An 18,462-nucleotide genomic window follows, 5' to 3' on the forward strand; every position below is an offset into this window, starting at 1 on the left:
CAAAAAAAAAAAAAAAAAAAAAGTTCTTTCCTAATTCTCTTCTCAGTAAGATGAAACTGCAACCAGCTTCATTCACACAGCCAAGTGCAGCTCTTGACCACTCCTTCAGCCTGATGAGGGCCCTAAGGTTTGAAGTCCTTTGGGGTCAGGAGTGGGGTTCTGGCCAGCAACACAGTCAACAAGCACAGCCCAGCTGGTGGAGCTGGTTGGTTCCCAGGGCTCATGCCCCAGAGTTGGGGGTTCTGCCAGGCACCATGGATAGCCAGCTCCCTGACTGCTTTGATGGGATCCCGGCAAAAATGATCAGAGAAACTATGGAGGACAGATCAGAGCCACTAAATGATCAGGCTATAGAGTCTCTGAGGATACAGCATTCAATTCACCCTCCATTCTTTCACTTCCTCCCTGAATTCAAGCTACAGGCACATTCTGTGGGCGCCGCAGGAATCATGGCTCACTCTCCTACGAGTAGCAAAGTTATTCTGGGTGGGTTCTCACTAACCCTGCTGGTCCAACTGTCTTCATTAAACAAATACGTATGGCCAGCTAACTGGACTCCAGGAAGCACAGTACCCTCCAGTGAGCAAGACAGCTGCCCCCAGCAGACTATTGTCCAATGGTAAAGACACATATTAAGAAACTACATGAGAATGTAATAAACTGTAACTGTAGTAAGTACTAAGAAGAAAAACACAGGAGTGGTTAAAAAGAGAGGTCTGAGGAGCAACACCTCAGCTGAGGAGAGGAGGGGGAAGAAGAGAGTGGTTCACAGAAAGGGAACAGCCTGTGGGAAGGCCTGAGGCAGGCGGAGCTCAGAACCTTTGAGCATCTGGAATTTGGCCAGTGTGGCTGGAGCATGGGGAAAGGAGGGCAAGCCGGGGTGAGGGCCACAGAACAGACTGGGTGTTCCCTCCATGTGCTCTGTAGCCGGGGAGTGGGATGGAAGGATTTGGACTTTTAAAAAATTATTCCAGGCCGGGCGCAGTGGCTCATGCCTGTAATCCCAGCACTTTGGGAAGCCAAGGTGGGAGGATCACTTGAGGTTAGGAGTTTGAGACCAGCCTGGGCAACATGGTGAAACCCCATCTCTACTAAAAATACAAAAATAAGCGAGGTGTGGTGGCACATGCCTGTAGTCCCAGCTACTAGGGAGGCTAAGGCAGGAGAATCGCTTGAACCCGGGAGGTGGAGGTTGCAGTGAGCCGAGATCATGCCACTGCACTCCAGTCTGGGAAACAGAGCAAGACTCTGTCTCAAAAAATAAAAAATTACTCCAGCTGCTACGTGCAGAGCAGAAGGGAGACCAAGGATCGGGTTACTACAGAAGCCAGCAGACAGCAGATGGGCACTTGGGTAATGGAACGGGCCGCGGTAGGGGTTAAAAGTGCCAGCTTTGACGACTATTGAGGATGCGAATTAAAAAGACTTGGTATCCCATGAGGAAAACGCAAATAAAAATCAGCATGCGATACCACTTCTCAGCCTGCAAGTTCGACTTAGAGAGTTCAACGTTTTCAGATTCCACATGTAAGATGATGCGGCGTGTCTTCCCGTGCCTGGCTTATTTCACTCTGGTGATAAATTGTATACTTTTATATATTAATATGTACTTTGTGTGTGTGTGTGTGTAGAGACAGAGTCTCGCTTAGTTGCCCAGGCTGGTCTCAATCCTCCTGCCTCAGCTTCCCGAAGTGCTGGTATTACAGGTGTGAGCTGCCACTGCCCAGCCTGTATACTTTATTTATTTAAATGTTTTTGTTTTTGTTTTGGAGATGGAGTCTCGCTCTGTCGTCCAGGCTGGAGTGCAGTGGCACAATCTCAGCTCGCTGTAGCCTCCACCTCCTCAGTTCAAGCCATTCTCCTGCCTCAGCCTCCCGGGTAGCTGGGATTACAGGTGCATGCCACCACACCTGGCTAATTTTTGTATTTTTAGTAGAGACAGGGTTTCACCATGTTGGCCAGGCTAGTCTCAAAGTCCTGCTCTCAAGTGATCCACCTGCCTTGACCTCCTAGGGTGCTGGGATTACAGGTGTGAGCCACCACACCAGGCTATTATTTACATTTTTTATAGAGACAGGGTCTCGCTATGTTGCCCAAGCTAATCTTGAACTCCTGGTCTCAAGCAATCCTCTCACCTCAGCCTCCTAAAGTGCTGGTTTTGTAAGTGTGAGCCACAGCGCCAGCCGGGGCCTGTGTACTTTAGAAGGGTGAAATTGTATAGTATTGAGTTATAGTCTCAATAAAGATGCACATCGTAGAAAGAAGGCTTAAGCCCTCTTTCTTTCTTTTTTTGCTTTCCTGGAGGGGGAACAAAAAGAATTTGGTACTGGGCTGGATTAGGGCATAAGGAAAAGGGAGGGGCTGAAGAGGATGTGTGGGTCTCTGGCCAGCCTGTTAAAATGAGAGACCCCAGTGATCCCTAGCCGTGACCAGGAGGGGCTCTCCTTAGAGGCTAAGGAGGTTGCCATGACTCTGAGCTGTGCTTCAGGGAGAAACCAGAAACCACATTCCTCATACTGTCAGTAAACCAGTTTCCTGCCTTTCATAATACAGAGAATATTTTGAGACTTTAGTAATAACCACCACCCCAAGAAAGAAAAGAAACTTTTGGGGGGATGTGTACCCCTTTAAATGACCGGTCCAGCAAAGCACTGAAATACAGCAGCAGTCACACCTTATTCCCACGTGAGCTAAGCCATCTGCCTGTTATGTGGACTCTACACTGAGGGTTGCCACCAAGTAGCTGTAAATTAGCCTAACAATGCCATACACCAGACACCATAGCACATACTCTACAGTCAACAGTGTAGGCCGGGCACGGTGGCTCACGCCTGTAATCACGGCACTTCGGTGGGAGGCCCAGATGGGCAGATCATGAGGTCAGGAGTTTGAGACCAGCCTGGACAACATGGTGAAACCCCGTCTCTACTAAAAATACAAAAAGTTAGCTGGGCATGGTGGCAGACGTCTGTAATCCCAGCCACTCGGGAGGCTGAAGCAGGAGAATTGCTTGAACCTGGGAGGTGGAGGTTGCAGTGAGCCAAGATTGCGCCATTGCACTCCAGCCTGGGTGACAAGAGCAAGATTCTGTTTCAAAACAAAAACCAACGCATAGCCTATCACTAAATCAATGTCATTTCTCTAAACCAGTGAGAATTCCTAACAAACAACCAGTAATCACTCCTCTCCTGATTTGTCCTTTTTTCTTTAAAAACTTGAACCTCTCCTATGCTCTCCAAAGTACTTCGCAGTGTTTTCCAGGGCTCCAGTCCTCAACCTTGGCCCCAATACACTCTCTACATCAATTTTGCTTCAGTTTCTTTTTTCAGGTCGACGATCCTCAAGGCTGACCTTCTGACAGGGTGCGATTCAAAGTCACTGAGAAGGAAGCCCAAACCATCTCCCTTAGAAATCCATCTTGAAGTTTCTGTTGTCAGAGAGACATTCTTTCAGTTCCAAACTTTTCCTTGTTAGGAATCTCCAGTCAGAATGCAAACACCCCTGGAATAGTTAGCGCTCATGGAGGATCAGTACTTCAAGCTCTGTCACTTTATCACACTGTTGAACTCAGTTTCACAAACAAGTAGTGGGAGAGGCAGGGAGAGATGTTAGCCGCTGTAGTGGTTTGGAGCACAGCTTCTGGAGCCCAGGAGTGTGGGATCGAAGCCTGGCTCTGCTGGGCTGTGTGGCCTTGGGCAACTCCCTGAACTTCTCAGTTCCTTCACCTTTAGAATGGGGATAATGGGCCTGGCCTGGTGGTCCATGCCTGTAATCCCAGCACTTTGGGAGGATGAGGCAGGAGGATGGCTTGAGCCCAGGAGTTTGAGACCAGCCTGGGCAACATAGTGAGAGCTCATCTCTACAAAAAAAAAAAAAAAAAAAAAAAATTAAAAACAAGGCAGGAATATTGCTTGAGCCCAGGAGGCTGCAATGAGCCGTGATTGTGCCACTGCACTCCTGCCTGGGTGATAGAGCCAGATCCTGCCTCAAAAAAAAGTTTTTTTGAGGATAATGATACCGCCACAGGAATAAATGAGTTCACAGATACAGAACACTTAGGACCACGCCTGGTCTGTAGCAGGTGTTACAAATGGGTTTATTAATTAATCTATTAATTACAAATGAATATCAATGAGGACCCAGAGAGCACGGAGGGGTGTTAGTTGCTCTAGGATACTCAACTAGTTGCTGGTAGAGCCACTCCACAAAAATGTGTCTTTATTTTCCAAAGCATTTTGGCATCTTTTTATTGAGGTGGGGAACTTTATTCAACAATCCTTTGTTTTTTTTAGACAGAGTCTCACTCTGGCTGGAGTCACTAGAGTGCAGTGGCTCCATCTCTGCTCACTGCAACCTCTGCCTCCCAGGCTCAGGCATCCTCCCACCTCAGCCTCCAGAGCAGCTGGGACTATAGGCGCAGTCACCATGCCCAGCTAATTTTTGTATATTTTGTAGAGATCGAGTTTCGCCATGTTGCCCAGGCTGGTCCCAAACTTGTGGGCTCAAGCAATCCTCTTGCCCCAACCTCCCAAACTGATGGGATTATAGGCAAGAGCCATTGCACCTGGCCCTCAATTTTTATGTAGTTGTAAAGTACCTTGTTGTATCTTTTTTTTTCCCCTAACCCATTTTTTTTTTCTTTCAGACCAAGAGTCTTTTTTTCCTGGCAGAAAGTCCTTGGTGCACATCTGACAGATGTCAGTGTTTGCCCTCTACATAGGAGAAAAGCAGGGCTGAGTGCAGTGGCTCAGACCTACAATCCAAGCACTTTGGGAGGCCGAGGCAGAAGGCACACTTGAGCCCAGGAGCCCAAAACCAGCCTGGGTATAATGAGACACTATCTCTTCAAAGTATTTAAAAATTAGCCATGCGTGGTGCTACATGCCTGCAGTCCCAGCTACTCTGGAGGCTGAGGTGGGAGGATTGCTGGAGTCCAGGACTTCAAGGCTGCAGTGAGCTATGATCCCACCATTGCACTCTGGCCTGACCAACAGAGTACCACCCTGTCTCAAAATTTAAAAAAATAAAAAAATAAAAATAAAAAGAGAAAAGAAAGGAAAAGAATAGAAAAGGCCAGTGAGGCCACTGCCACACACTACTGAGGGGTAGGGAGTGGCTCCGCACACTGCCAGACACCCTTCTCCCGAGACGGCGCAGCCTCTGTAGCCTTCACCTGCCCCCGCATTTCTCCTTGGCTCCTACATCCCCTCTCGGCTGCACTTAATGATTTCCCAGATTCTTACAGACTGTTGGAATTGCTTCCTTTGCAGTGTTTTGGGAAGCCCAACGCGCCCTGGCTTTCTCCCCAAGGGGCAGGCTGCTCACAGGAGGGGGAGCCCATCTCCACCTTCATCCCTCTGGCTCAGAGGAGGCTTCCTTTCCTGGAGGGCTGAGGCAGCGGGCAGCTGGGGTCAGCCCACGCCTCTCGCATGTGGCCATCTGAATCATTTCCTTTCGCAATGTGTTACTCAGTTTCAGGGCCTGCCACGTGGGGGTGTTTCCATTCCTTTCTACAGCTGCACATGGGGGACGTGGGGAACGTGGCAGTCGTGCCTTTCTCTGGACAGCAGAGGACCTCCCTGACCCCCAAACACCTAAGTCCTCATCACCTCTATTTCTTTTCTATAAAATGGAGGTGATAACACTTGATGTGTCTAACACTTTCTTAGTTGTGAGACAGACAAGATGACCCAAGTGAAGGGGCTGAGTAGACTCCAAAGCAGTGACTCTCAGTTGAGGGCTGGGAGTTGATTCTGCCCTCTCGGGGACATTGGTTGTCACTCCTGGGGGAGGGTGCTACTGCGTTTAGAAGGTAGAGCCAGGGAAGCTGCTAAACATCTTGTAACACGCAAGACAGCCCCTACAACAAAGCATTAGCCTGCGCCAAATGGCAATCATGCGGAGGTGGAGAAACCAGCTCTAAAAGTAGTTTGAAAAGTAGTAACATTTACAAAGGCCAGGCATGGTGGCTTACACCAGTAACCCCAGCACTTTGGGAGGCCAAGGTGGGTGGATCACTTGAGACCAGGAGTTCTAGACCAGCCTGGCCAACATGGTGAAACCCCGTCTCTACTAAAAATACCAAAATTAGCTGGGTGTGGTGGTGCATGCCTGGAATCCCAGCTACTCAGGAGGCTGAGGTGGGAGGATTGCTTGAGCCCAGGAGGTGGAGGTTGCAGTGTGTGGAGATCGTACCCCTGTACTCCAGCCTGGGTGATGCAGCGAGACTCTGTGTCAAAAAAAAAAAAAGAGAGAGAGAGAGAAAGAAAAGTAGTAACATTTTACGGGGAACTCAGTCTGTGCCAGGTACTTTACATGCATTGTCTCATTTAATTGCTGCAGCACCGTATGAGGTGGTATGGTTATTACTCCCATTTTACAGATGAGAAAACTGAGACACAGAAGACTTAAAGAGCTTGCCCAAGTCTCACAGCTAGAATAGGATGGAGCAGGAATGAAGCCTGGGGTTTCTACTGCCCAGGCCCACTTTTTTTTTTTTTTTTGAGATGAAGTTTCGCTCTTGTTGCCCAGACTGGAGTGCAATGGTGCGATCTCAGCTCGTTGCAGCCCCTGCCTCCCGGGTTCAAGTGATTCTCCTGCCTCAGCCTCCTGAGTAGCTGGGATTCCAGGCATCCGCCACCGCGCCTGGCTAATTTTTGTATTTTTAGTAGAGACGGGGTTTCACCACATTGGCCAAGCTGGTCTCGAATTCCTGACCTTAGGTGATCCACCCGCCTCGGCCTCCCAAGACCCAGTCTTAATCTATGTGCTACAGAGCATGTTTCCAGTCTGCCTGTGGTGAGGGTCTCACATCCATGCCTGACTAAATGCTGTTTTGCAAAAATGTGCACTGCTTTCCTCCACTCCAAATATAAGCAGATGCTATTGTGATGAACAAATGCAAATTCTTTTAAAGTGTTAATAAGTCAACGTTACTTTTCTGACATTATGCATTTTCCTCAATCAAGGGAATCTAGAAAGTAAACTGCAATTATGTTGTGGGAGTCCATGAAAATCTTTCGTCTCTAAAACAAGGGACCCTCAGTATCTAAAAGGCAGGAAACCTACCTGACAGATCTGAACTAAATTCAAATCTAGCAACGCCTTCTCTGAGTTTGGCTTGCTTTCGTGCAGCTCAGCTATGTTACTTTCTGAAAAGGTTAATTAACTGCCCTGAAGCCAAAAGCAAAACAAAAGCAGAGCAAAACATCTCACCAAACATAGAAGGATTTTGCAGCTAACATGTTTGGTTCAGGTTGGGACAAATGAATCCTTTGGGTCTCTTCCATTCAGTTACAGATCCTGCTTTTAAAGGCTGTTCCAGTAGAATGATTTCCACAGAGCATTTGTCTCTAAACCTCTCTCCTCCTATAAAAGACCACCTGCTGGACAAGACTTTCCCCCTCGCCCCACCATGATCCCTCCCAACACAGAGTTCCTTCTGCAACACCAGGAGCCCCCCAGCAACTCTCCAGGAAGGCTGAACAGGACCTGGCAGCCAAGCCTGCTCTTGGCCCCTTTCCCTGAGCAACACACTCACCCCTTCCTTCATGCTCTGATCCTGTTGCTCCATGCTTGCTCGGGAAGGGCAGAGTGCCGCTCACCTTCTTTTAGCCAAAGTAACGCGTGCACTGAATGGAGAGAGAAGACATTCTGGGTGCACTTTGGCCACACCAAATAACAGCCAATAGCATTTTTATAGCCAGACTAAGTCAGAATAACCCTTTCAGGAACCTGGTCTTCCTTTCATTTCTGCTTTTAAATGAAACGTCTGGGGTTTGGCTAAGCAAGTGGGTGCCCCCTGGGGACTGCAGGCCCAGCATTGTCCTGATGGAACAGTCTGCGGTATTTCCCCATTGCTAAAGTCTCTACCAGTCAGGCTCATGGTGAGTGACTGGAAGGGTTATTTCTGTCAGGAACGCGTGGCAAACAACAGCTGTCATCCACCCTACACGGTACCAGGTAATACAAGGGCAACAGATTGGGCCACTAGAGACCTCATAGACGCTGTCCCTGCCAGGAGAGAGTCAAGTCTCTCTGGTGGAGCGTCAGTTTTGCCCAAGTAACCGTGCAACACTGTTAGGGGAAAGTTTCTCATTTTCCGTTTTTTTTTTTTTTTTTTTTTTTTTTTGAGACGGAGTTTCGCTCTTGTCCCAGGCTAGAGTGCAGTGGCGGCGTGATCTCGGCTCACTGCAACCTCCGCCTCCCGGGTTCAAGCGATTCCCCTGCTTCCACCTCCTGAGTAGCTGGGATTACAGGCGTGCACTACCACATTCGGCTAATTTTTGTATTTTCAGTAGACACAGGGTTTTGCCATGTTGGCCAGGCTGGTCTCGAACTTCTGACCTCAAGTGATTTGCCCTCCTCGGCCTCCCAAAGTGCTGGGATCACAGGCATGACCCATCGCGCCCGTCCTGTTATTTTCCATTTTAAGGAGCTCAGAATGACCTAGAGATGTTACTTTCTGTGTATTCATCACTACTGGGAAGGTGGTAAATACCTCAAACCCCTTTCCAGGCAGGGCAGGGAAAGTGAGTCACAGTTGCTGGTCCAGGTCCGGCCATCTCAAGGCCAGGCCACTGTCAGCCCCCTGTACTTGGCACTCATTCAGCTGTCACAGGGCTTGCCAGAGTAAGTGGCCAAAATCCAAAGTCTCACAAGCCCCGCAGGTTTTCATCTTTACAGGACATACTCCATTTTATTTGCTGTGGCGTAAATCCAGTTACTTTAGTGATTCACTCCAAATCTCATGCATCTTTAAACAAGCGGAGACTGGGAGCCTGTGTTGGGCACTGTTCCTTGCATTAGCAGCAAACCCCCAGAGTTGCTCAGGATGGGAGACTGTGAGAAGCCTAGCAGTGTGGCCGTCTGTGTGTGTGTGTGTTGGTGGGGGGTGGGGGGGTCCCTATTCACAAGGGAGAACTCAGCATTCTGTTTCAGCAGCTTCACTGCCTTTTTCTTCTGTGTACCACTGTCCTAGCGCACTGACTTGTGACTAAGGCATAGCAAGACCAGAGGTTTCCAATTATTTCAAAGATTTAGAAAAAGTTTCCAAAGAAAATGCACTTTAATTGCAGGGATAGGGTGGGAAGAGGAAATCACCGATGGGGGAGTGAGGAGACAGGTACAGGTGTACAATCCAACAAAACGAAGCATCCAGCCGGGCGTGGTGACTCACGCCTGTAATCCCAGCACTTGGGGAGGCCGAGACGGGTGGATCACCTTAGGTCAGGAGTTTGAGACCAGCCTGACCAACATGGTGAAACCCCGTCTTTACTAAAAATACAAAAATTAGCTGGGAGTGGTGGCAGACGCCTGTAATCCCAGCTACTTGGGAGGCTGAGGCAGGAGAATCGCTGGAACCCAGGAGGTGGAGGTTGCAGTGCACCGAGATCTTGCCACTGTACTCCAGCCTGGGCGACAGAGCGAGACTCCATCTCTGTCCTCCACCCTCCTCTCAAAAAGAATCGACCAAAGTTTGCAGTCATCAGTCATGTCAAGTGCATGACACCTGCTTCTATCTAGGCCCAGATCTTCCACTTCTCCCTGCCTCTGGGCGAGGGGGTAACTAAAAACGGGGGTCGCTGGCCGGGATGCGGGGACATCATCCCGGGAGCTGCAGGCCGCAGTACCTGGTTCCTGCCAGTGACAGGGCGTCGCAAGCACATCCATGGATGACGTCACCAACGCTCCACCGGTGCTTCCGCCCTGCAGGGAGCCGAGCGCGGGGAAGAGGGCGCGGCGCGAGGCCGTCACCACGCCAGGCTGCGGGCCGCTCAGTCAGTCCCTCCGCCCGGTGGGCCTGCGGGTTCTGGGTAGGTCCTGTCCCTGCCCAAGACCCCTCTGCCTCAGCCCGGATTCCCCTCGGCCTCGATCCCCCTCTGCCTCGGTCGCCCTCTGCCTCAGCCCAGATCCCCTCCGCCTTTGCCCGAGTCCCCCTCAGCCTCAGCCGGGGTCCCCTTCAGCTTCTGCCGGAGTCCCTCTCAGCCTCGCCTGGGTCCTCCTTCTGGCCACGGACCCCCAACCTTTGTGGCGGGGGGATCGGCCTCCAGGCCCCTGCCTCAGGCCGCCATTAGGCCAAGGCCTGCAGGTTCCGAGAGCAGGGCGGGGTGGGCGACTGTGAGAAGCCTCGTGGCTCACAGATGGAGGAGGGGGATGGGGCGGTGGGGTGGGACTCGGGGGAGGAGGGTGGTCCTGGCAGACCTGAGGCAAGAAGACGATCGCTTGAGCCCAGGAATTCGATCATGCCACTGCACTCCAGCCCAGGTGACAGAGCAAGACCCTGTCTCTAGAAATAAATAAAAATTAAATTAAAAATTAAAGTTCCTTCTGTCCAGAGGTGAACTGAGGAGGGGCCAAGAGACTGGGGAGTGGGGAGAAGGAGCAGTGGAAGGTCTTTGCCCTAGCCCGGGTGAAAGAACGATGTGACTTGGACCAGCATGGGGATGGAGAAGACAGAAGTAGATACACTTGAAGGATATTGGTGATACCATGGGGGAGAGGAAATAGGAGCGTTTCTGCTACTGTTAATAATAAAACAGAACTAGGCCAGGTGCGGTAGCTCATGCCTGTAAACCCAGCACTTTGGGAAGCTGGGGCAGGTGGATCACTTGAGGTCAGGAGTTGGAGACCAGCCTGGCCAACATGGTGAAACCCCGTTTCTACTAAAAATACAAAAAAAGAAAAAATTATCTGGGCATGGTGGTGCGCACCTATAATTCCAGCTATTTGGGAGGCTGAAGCAGGAGAATCTCTTGAACCTGAGAGGCAGAAGTTGCAATGAGCTGAGATCACACCACTACACTCCAGCCTGGGTGACAGAGTGAGACCATCTCCAAAAAAAAAAAAAAAAACATGCAAAACAGAAAAGTTACCTTTCTGAATCAGAATGAAAAGCAAATGTTTTATATAAGAAAAATTTAACCAGGGCAAAATACTGTGTTAGCACCACACCACAAAGCAGGCAGGCACATCTCCGGGTCATTCTGTGACCAGATAATGATACCAGAACTTCAGTCACTACTGGCCTCACCTCTGCTAGGAATGTTCTAGAATTTTAAAGTTTTGCCATGGGCCTCTTTTGTACAGGCTGCTAATGACTTCTCCTCATCCATAAATCCATTTGGTCAGTGCCTCTTCTGTAGTAATAGAATTGGGAGCAAATCTGTGGCTGCCCAAAATAAAGACATTTCTCCATTGCTCTTGCAGTCAGTACAGACATAAAGTTCCGCGTAATGCAATGTATGCAAGATGCCATATGGCAGGCAGCTTCCAGAAACTTTGCTCTCTTAGCTTTGCCTCTTTCTCCATCCTGCTTCCTGGAATGGAGATGCCACCAGCTTGGGCCTTGAGATTGAAACCACATAGGACAGAGCACCAAGCTCAGAGGAGCTGGGACCCCTTCCCCTGTGGAGCACCATCCCAGCTCCCCACCACCAACCTGACTTAGTAGGCAAGAAAAATACTTCTCCATTTTGTTTTCCGTTACTTGCAGCTGAAACTGTTTCTCACTGGTCAAACTATTAACTGCATGCCTGAAAATCTGTTAGGACAGGAAACAGGAAGATATTCTACCAAAGCCCCCGGTGGTACAAATGGCGGAGTCTGTTCTGCCTCACTCGGTAAGTGCTTCTGCGCTGTGAGTTAGTTAGTTCATTTGCAGATGGTAAACAAGAGAATGCTAGCCGGGTGCGGTGGCTCACACCTGTAATCCCAGCACTTTGGGAGGCCAAGGCAGGCAGATTACAGGAGTTCAACACCAGACTGGCTAACATGGTGAAAACCGGTCTCTATTAAAAATACAAAACTTAGCCAGGCTTGGTGGCAGGAGCCTGTAACCCCAGCTACTCAGGAGGCTGAGGCAGGAGAATCGCTTGACCCCAGGTGGTGGAGATGGCAGGGGGCTGAGATCAAGCCACTGCACTTCAGCCTGGGTGACAGTGCACAAAACTCCATCTCCAAAAATAAAAAAAAATAAAAAAAATAAAATAATACTGTCAGTAGAATGCAGAAACTGTGTTTGTGTTCTTAGCAGCATGTTCATATAATAGTTGGAGGTGGTGGTGGGGCAGAGCAGGGCAAGCATTCTCTCAACAAAAGAGCAAGGCTTAGCAACTGTAAACCAAAAAGTATCTGAGACAGGTCTCAATCAATTTAGTAGTTTATTTTGCCAAGGTTAAGGATATGCCCAGAAGAAAAAAGCAGAATCTCAGAAACAGTCTGTGGTCTGTGCCTTTCTCCAAAGATGAGTTTGAGGGCTTCAGTATTTAAAGAAAAGCTGGCTGGAGGGGAAAGAGAGGATGGTCATCCACATGTTACAAAAGAAAAGGTACAAGTAGAGGAATCATCATTTACATGTCTGTCTCTTGCTCAGGAAATCAGCACTTTACAGAAAGTAAGGTGAACACAGAGTAGCTCCTTGTGGGGATATTTAACCTTTTATCTGTCGCTGTCTGCTTAGGAACAAAAGGAAAGACAGCTCTTTGCATGACTCAGCTTTCAGCTTAATTTTGTTTCCTTTTTGGCAGAGTGAATTGGGGTCCTGAGTTTTTTATTTTCCTTTCACACAACACATGAAGACCTTAGAGAGAAAACGCTGCAGATTCTGCAGCGCTCTGGGCTGGTTTTGTGATTTCAAGAAGCGCTTTCTCCTGTAATCCTAGCATTTTGGGAGGCTGAGGCAGGAGGATCGCTTGAGCCCAGGAGTTCGAGACCAGCCTGGGCAACATAGTGAGACCTTATCTCTACAAATAATAAAAAATTATCCGGGCATGGTGATGTGCACCTGTAGTCCCAGCTACTCGAGAGGCTGAGGCAGAAGAACTGCTTGAGCCAGGAACTTCAGGCTACAGTGAGCTGTGACTGAGCCACAGAACTCAGCTTGAGCAACAGAGTGAGATCCTGTCTCAAAAAACAAAACAAAAAAAGAAGTGCTTTCCAGGCTTTCTGTGGAGTCCTAATTAGGGAAATGGAGTCAGGTTGGCAGCACCAGGGGAAAGCAAAAGAGAAAGCAAATAAGCTATAAATCTGCCTTTCTTCATGGTCCAGGACAGATAAACAAAGAGGAAGCACATGAGTTATAGGTCTGTCTGTGTTTATGTCCCAGGAAGTGTAGCCCTCCTGAGCAAATTACACACACAACTCACAAACTTCCCGCTTAACATCAAACGCCTCAATTTATCAAACATCCCGGCTGACAGAAGAAGGCAGGTTATCTCCTGCAGCCGTGGTGTTATCCATCATCCCAAGAACCATCCTATAAAATCTCCAGCAAGCCTTTGTTTCCTTGCAGTCTGCTCCTCTTCTGCTGATACCGCCCGTTGCCTCCTTGCAACATATTTTCCTACTTTCTCTAATAAATCTATCTTTCTCTACCTACAACTGTCTTGGTAAATGCTTTTACTCCCATGCCACTGGTCCAGACAGTTGTCACTGCCCTGTGACCCTTTCAATAATCTTAAACTAAATGGTGGAGTTAGGAGGACAGTTGAAGACATTTTAATATGTAATTTGTTTGTTTTAACTGTTTGTAGCCTGAATTGGATTTTCAATTTTTTTTTTTTTTTGAGGCGAAGTCTTGCTCTTGTTCCCCAGGCTGGAGTGCAATGGTGTGATCTCAACTCACTGCAACCTCGGCCTCCCGAGTTCAAGCGATTCTCCTTCCTCAACCTCCTGAGTAGTTGGGATTACCAGGGCTTGCCACCATGCCCAGTTAATTTTTTGTACTTTTAGTAGAGACAGGGTTTCACCATGTTGGTCAGGCTGGTCTCAAACTCCTGACCTCAGGTGATCCACCCGCCTTGGCCTCCCAAAGTGCTGGGATTACAGGCGTGAGCCCTGTGCCCGGCTTTTTTTTTTTTTGGAGATGGAGTCTTGCTGTGTTGCCCAGGCTTGGGTGCAGTGGCACGATCTTGGCTCACTGCAACCTCCACCTCCCAGATTCAAGCGATTCTCCTGCCTCAGCCTCCCGAGTAACTGAAATTACAGACACGTGCCACCACGCCTGGCTAATTTTTGTATTTTTAGTAGAGGCGGAGTTTCGCCATGTTGACTAGGCTGGTCTTGAGCTCCTAACCCCAAATGATCTGCCCTCCTCGGCCTCCCAAAGTGCTAGGATTACAGGTGTGAGCCACCGCACCTGGCCAGATTTTCAATTTTGATGAAACAGCTCTACTAGGAGTGAAAGACCCAAAGATCCTAACCTGAGAAGAGAAAGCTCTCCACCCCATGGCAGTGGAGATCTGCCCTAGCTGCTGTGCTTATCAAGACTGCATTTATACTTGTTTGTGTTCAGATTGTAAAACTGCATAGGATTCAAATGGTCCTTGCCAGTCCTTTCTCCCCTTAAGCCCTGTTATTTTTGTGTGTCACTTGGTAGAATGTCTTGTTCTTTAGGAACATGTATCTCACGTGATAGCAGAAATGCCTACATGTGCCTTTGAGGCATAAAACGGGGTTGTTATCAAGGTGGTGTCTATATTTGCCTTGCTTGATTGATGGGGAGAGGAAATGGCTGTTGGCCACACCCACTTATTAATCTAAAGGGAAAAACTGAGGTGAAATCCATACAAGTAGAGAGTTTATTTGGGCCAAGTTTGAGGACTGCACCCCGGGAGCACAGATTCAAGTTGCCCTGAATGTATGTTCCTATCAGCAATAGTTACAAGTGTGGTGGTTTTTTTTTTTTTTTTTGAGATGGAGTCTCACTCTTGTTGCCCAGACTAGAATGCAGTGGCATGATCTCGGCTCACCACAACCTCCGTCTCCTGGGTTTAAGCAGTTCTCCTGCCTCAGCCTTCCTAGTAGCTGGGATTATAGGCGCCTGTCACCACGCCTGGCTAATTTTGTATTTTTACTAAAGATAGGGTTTCACCATGTTGGCCAGGCTGGTCTTGAACTCCTGACCTCGTGATCTGCTCGCCTCGGTCTCCCAAAGTGCTGGGATTATAGGCGTGAGCCACTATGCGCAGCCTTACAAATGGGTTTTTAAAAGAAAAAAGAAAGGCTGGACACAGTGGCTCATGCCTCTAATCCCAGCACTTTGGGAGGCTGAGGCAGGCAGATCCCTTGAGCTTAGGAGTTCAAGACTAGTCTGGCCAAAATGGCAAGACCCCATCTCTACAAAAATACAAAAATTAGCCAGGCATGGTGCTGCACGCCTGTAGTCCCAGCCACTTGGGAGGCTGGAGTGGAAGGATCGCTTGAGCCTGGGAGGCGGAGGTTGCAGTGAACTGAGATAACCACTGCACTCCTGCCTGCACAACAGAGTCAAAACCTGTCTCAAAAAGAAAGAAAGAAAGAAAGAAAGAGAGAGGGAGGGAGGGAGGGAGGGAGGGAGGAAGGAAGGAAGGAAGGAAGGAAGGAAGGAAGGAAGGAAGGAAGGAAGGGCGGGCCAGGCGCAGTGGCTCACGCCTGTAATACCAGCACTTTGGGAGGCTAAGGTGGGTGGATCACCTGAGGTCAGGAGTTCGAGACCAGCCTGGCCAACATAGCGAAACCCCATCTCCACTAAAAATACAAAAACAAAGGAAAAAAATTAGCTCGGCGTGGTGGTGGGCACCTGTAATTCCAGCTACTTGGGAGGCTGAGGCAGGATAATCATTTGAACCTGGTTGCAGTGAGCTGAGATTGTCCCATTGCGTTCCAGCCTGGACAACAAGGGTGAAACAGGGAGAGAGGGAGGAAGGGAGAAAGGGAAGGAGGGAGGGAGGGAGGGAGGGAAAGGAGGAGGGAGGGAGGAAGGCAGGAAGGCAGGAAGGCAGGGAGGCAGGGAGGCAGGAAGGCAGGAAGGAAGGCAGGAAGGAAGGCAGGAAGGAAGGAAGGAAGGAAGGGAGGGAGGGAGGGAGGGAGGGAGGGAGGGGTGGGCAATGGGAATGTTGGTCCTGATCCAGACCCCAAGAGAAGGTTCTTGGACTTCGTGTGAGAAAGAATTCGGGGTGAGTCCATAGAGTAAGGTGAAAGCAAGTTTATCAAGAAAGTAAAGAAATAAAACAAGGCTACTCCATAGGCAGAGCAGTGGTCTGGGCTGCTCAACTGATTATAATTAGTTCTAGTTCTTTGCTAAACAAGGGGAGGATTACCCCAGAACTGAGGGCTCCTCCCGCTTTTAGACCATATAGGGTAACTTCCTGAGGTTGCCATGGCATTTGTAAACTGTCATGGCACTGGTGGGAATGTCTTTTAGCAGGCTAATGTATTATAATTAGCATATAATGAGCAGTGAGGAAAACCAGAGGTCACTTTCATCACCATCTTGGTTTCAGTGGGGTTTTGTGGCTTCTTTACCACATCCTTTCATCAGCAAGGTTTTTGTGACCTTGTGCTGACTTCCTATTTCATGCTGTGACTAAGAATGCCTTAACCTCCTGGGAATGCAGCCCAGTAGGTCACGGCCTCACTTTACTCAGTCCCTATTCAAGATGGAGTCACTCTGGTTCCAATGCCTCGGACAGGAGGAGGGTAAGGAATACAAGACTACATATTGGGCCGGGCGCGGTGGCTCAAGCCTGTAATCCCAGCACTTTGGGAGGCCGAGACAGGCGGATCACGAGGTCAGGAGATCGTGACCATCCTGGCTAACACGGTGAAACCCCATCTCTACTAAAAAATACAAAAAAACTAGCCGGGCGAGGTGGCGGGCACCTGTAGTCCCAGCTACTCAGGAGGCTGAGGCAGGAGAATGGCGTAAACCTGGGAGGCGGAGCTTGCAGTGAGCTGAGATCCAGCCACTGCACTCCAGCCTGGGCGACAGAGCGAGACTCTGTCTCAAAAAAAAAAAAAAAAAAAAAAAAAAAAAAAGGACTACGTATTGGATGCAGTGTACAGCGCTTGGATGATGGGTGCACCAAAATCCCAGAAATTACCACTAACGAATTTATCCATGTAACCAAAAACCACTTGTATCTCCCAAAACTATTGAAAAACATTTTATTTAAAGAGGAGACAGTTCTTTACCAAGAATTTACATCAAAACCATGTAAACTGTAGATCGACTCTACATTGTTCTTTGTACCATGAATTCCAAAACCCTGAAGAAAATGGGCGAGGCAGCTATCAGGAACAAAGTATCTTCAAATAACTTCCCTGGACGTGGGTGGGGAAGTGACTCAAGGTCCCACTCACGTCTCTCTGGGCCTAATAAATTTTGCGAACCTCACAGGGCACACACTGCTTGGCTGTTTTTCTTTTCCCACATTCCGGGTTTAGGTAAGGGAGGAATCATTAACAGGTCAGAGTGGACCTGACCACCCCACAGTGCTCTTGCTTTGCTTTTGGCACAGGCAGTGTTTCTTGTCTGGGGAAGGGAGAGGGGTGCATCCAGTTGGTTGACACAGGACCTCCCAACCCCGGTGCCCACGTGCGGTGTCTCCCTCTTCCTCTTTTGCGAATAGCCACACCCCACCTTGGGCATGCCACCTGGCCCCGGGAACCCAAGTCTGCAGGGAGGGGCCAGAAAACGTGCCCCTTCGAGTGTATCTTCCTTCAGGAGCCAGTTCCTTATTCTGTCCTCACTTGAGCTCCCTTCCAAGCTCCTACTAGATGTCCCCGAGGCAGAGAGGTTGCTGATCACACTTTGACATGCCTGGGTTGTAAACTTCAGAGACATGACAAAGTGCCTATGTGTTTTCTTACCAAGAACAGAATTTGACCTCGCCTATCAGAGAGTGCACGTGCCCAGGAAGGGCGTGCTCCTGGAGAAACACAGGCAGAAGGCGTGAAAGCCGGGGCAGCAGAGGCTCTTCAGGACTCAAGGGGCTTCTGTTGGTTACACATTACCCTGAATAGACACTCCTCTTTTTATTTTTGATTTATTTGTTTATTTTGTTGAGACAGAGTCTCATTCTGTTGCCCAGGCTGGAGTACAGTGGCGTGATCTCGGCTCCCTGCAACCTTTGCCTCCTGGGTTCAAGCGATTCTCTTGCCTCAGCCTCCTCAATAGCTGGGATTATAGGCGTGAGCCACTATGCTCAGCTAATTTTTTGAATTTTCAGTAGAGATGGGGTTTCACCATGTTGGCCAGGCTGGTCTTGAACTCCCAACCTCAGGTGATCTGCCCGCCTCGGCCTCCCAAAGTGCTGGGATTACAGGTGTGAGCCACCATGCCCAGCCGATACCCCTCTTGTTAAAAACACCATAACATCATTTACTTAACTGTGCTTTTTAAAATAAATGTGCAGTTGGTTTGTGGTAAGTATATTCACATTGTTATGAAACAGATCTCCAGAACCTTTTCATCTTGCAAAACTGAAACTCCATCCCCATTAAACAACTACTCCCCATTTTCCCTCCCCAAAGCCCCTGGTAACCACCATTCTGCTTTTCTGCTTCTACGAGATTGGGCGCTCACGATACCTCATGTAAGTAGGATCATGCAGTATTTGTCTTTTTGTAACTGATTTCTGAAGACTTAGAGGATGTCTTCATGAGTCCTTCCTGTTGTAACATGGAACAAGATTGCCTTCC

General features: G+C 48.9%; 1 protein-coding gene across 4 annotated transcripts in view; it reads right to left on the reverse strand.

The window, feature by feature from the left end:
• SLC2A5 (solute carrier family 2 member 5) overlaps positions 1 to 10,159 on the reverse strand; it is a 35,415-nt gene extending 25,256 nt beyond the window's left edge. For 2 of the 4 annotated variants that reach the window (XM_030913331.1, XM_030913330.1), the window contains exon 1: positions 7,541 to 7,827. Coding sequence is in view for 2 of the 4 variants with exons in the window: in XM_030913329.1 (XP_030769189.1) it covers positions 7,541 to 7,573 (33 nt within the window). In the remaining 2 variants the exon portion in view is untranslated. Of the gene's footprint in view, positions 1 to 7,540; positions 7,889 to 9,950 lie in introns of those variants that run through there. The other 2 variants (XM_030913329.1, XM_010364188.2) reach the window with 2 other exon arrangements.
• Positions 10,160 to 18,462: the final 8,303 nt, after the last annotated feature.

Source organism: Rhinopithecus roxellana, chromosome 12 (assembly GCF_007565055.1).
Source record: "Rhinopithecus roxellana isolate Shanxi Qingling chromosome 12, ASM756505v1, whole genome shotgun sequence".
Classification (NCBI taxonomy): Eukaryota; Metazoa; Chordata; class Mammalia; order Primates; family Cercopithecidae; genus Rhinopithecus; species Rhinopithecus roxellana.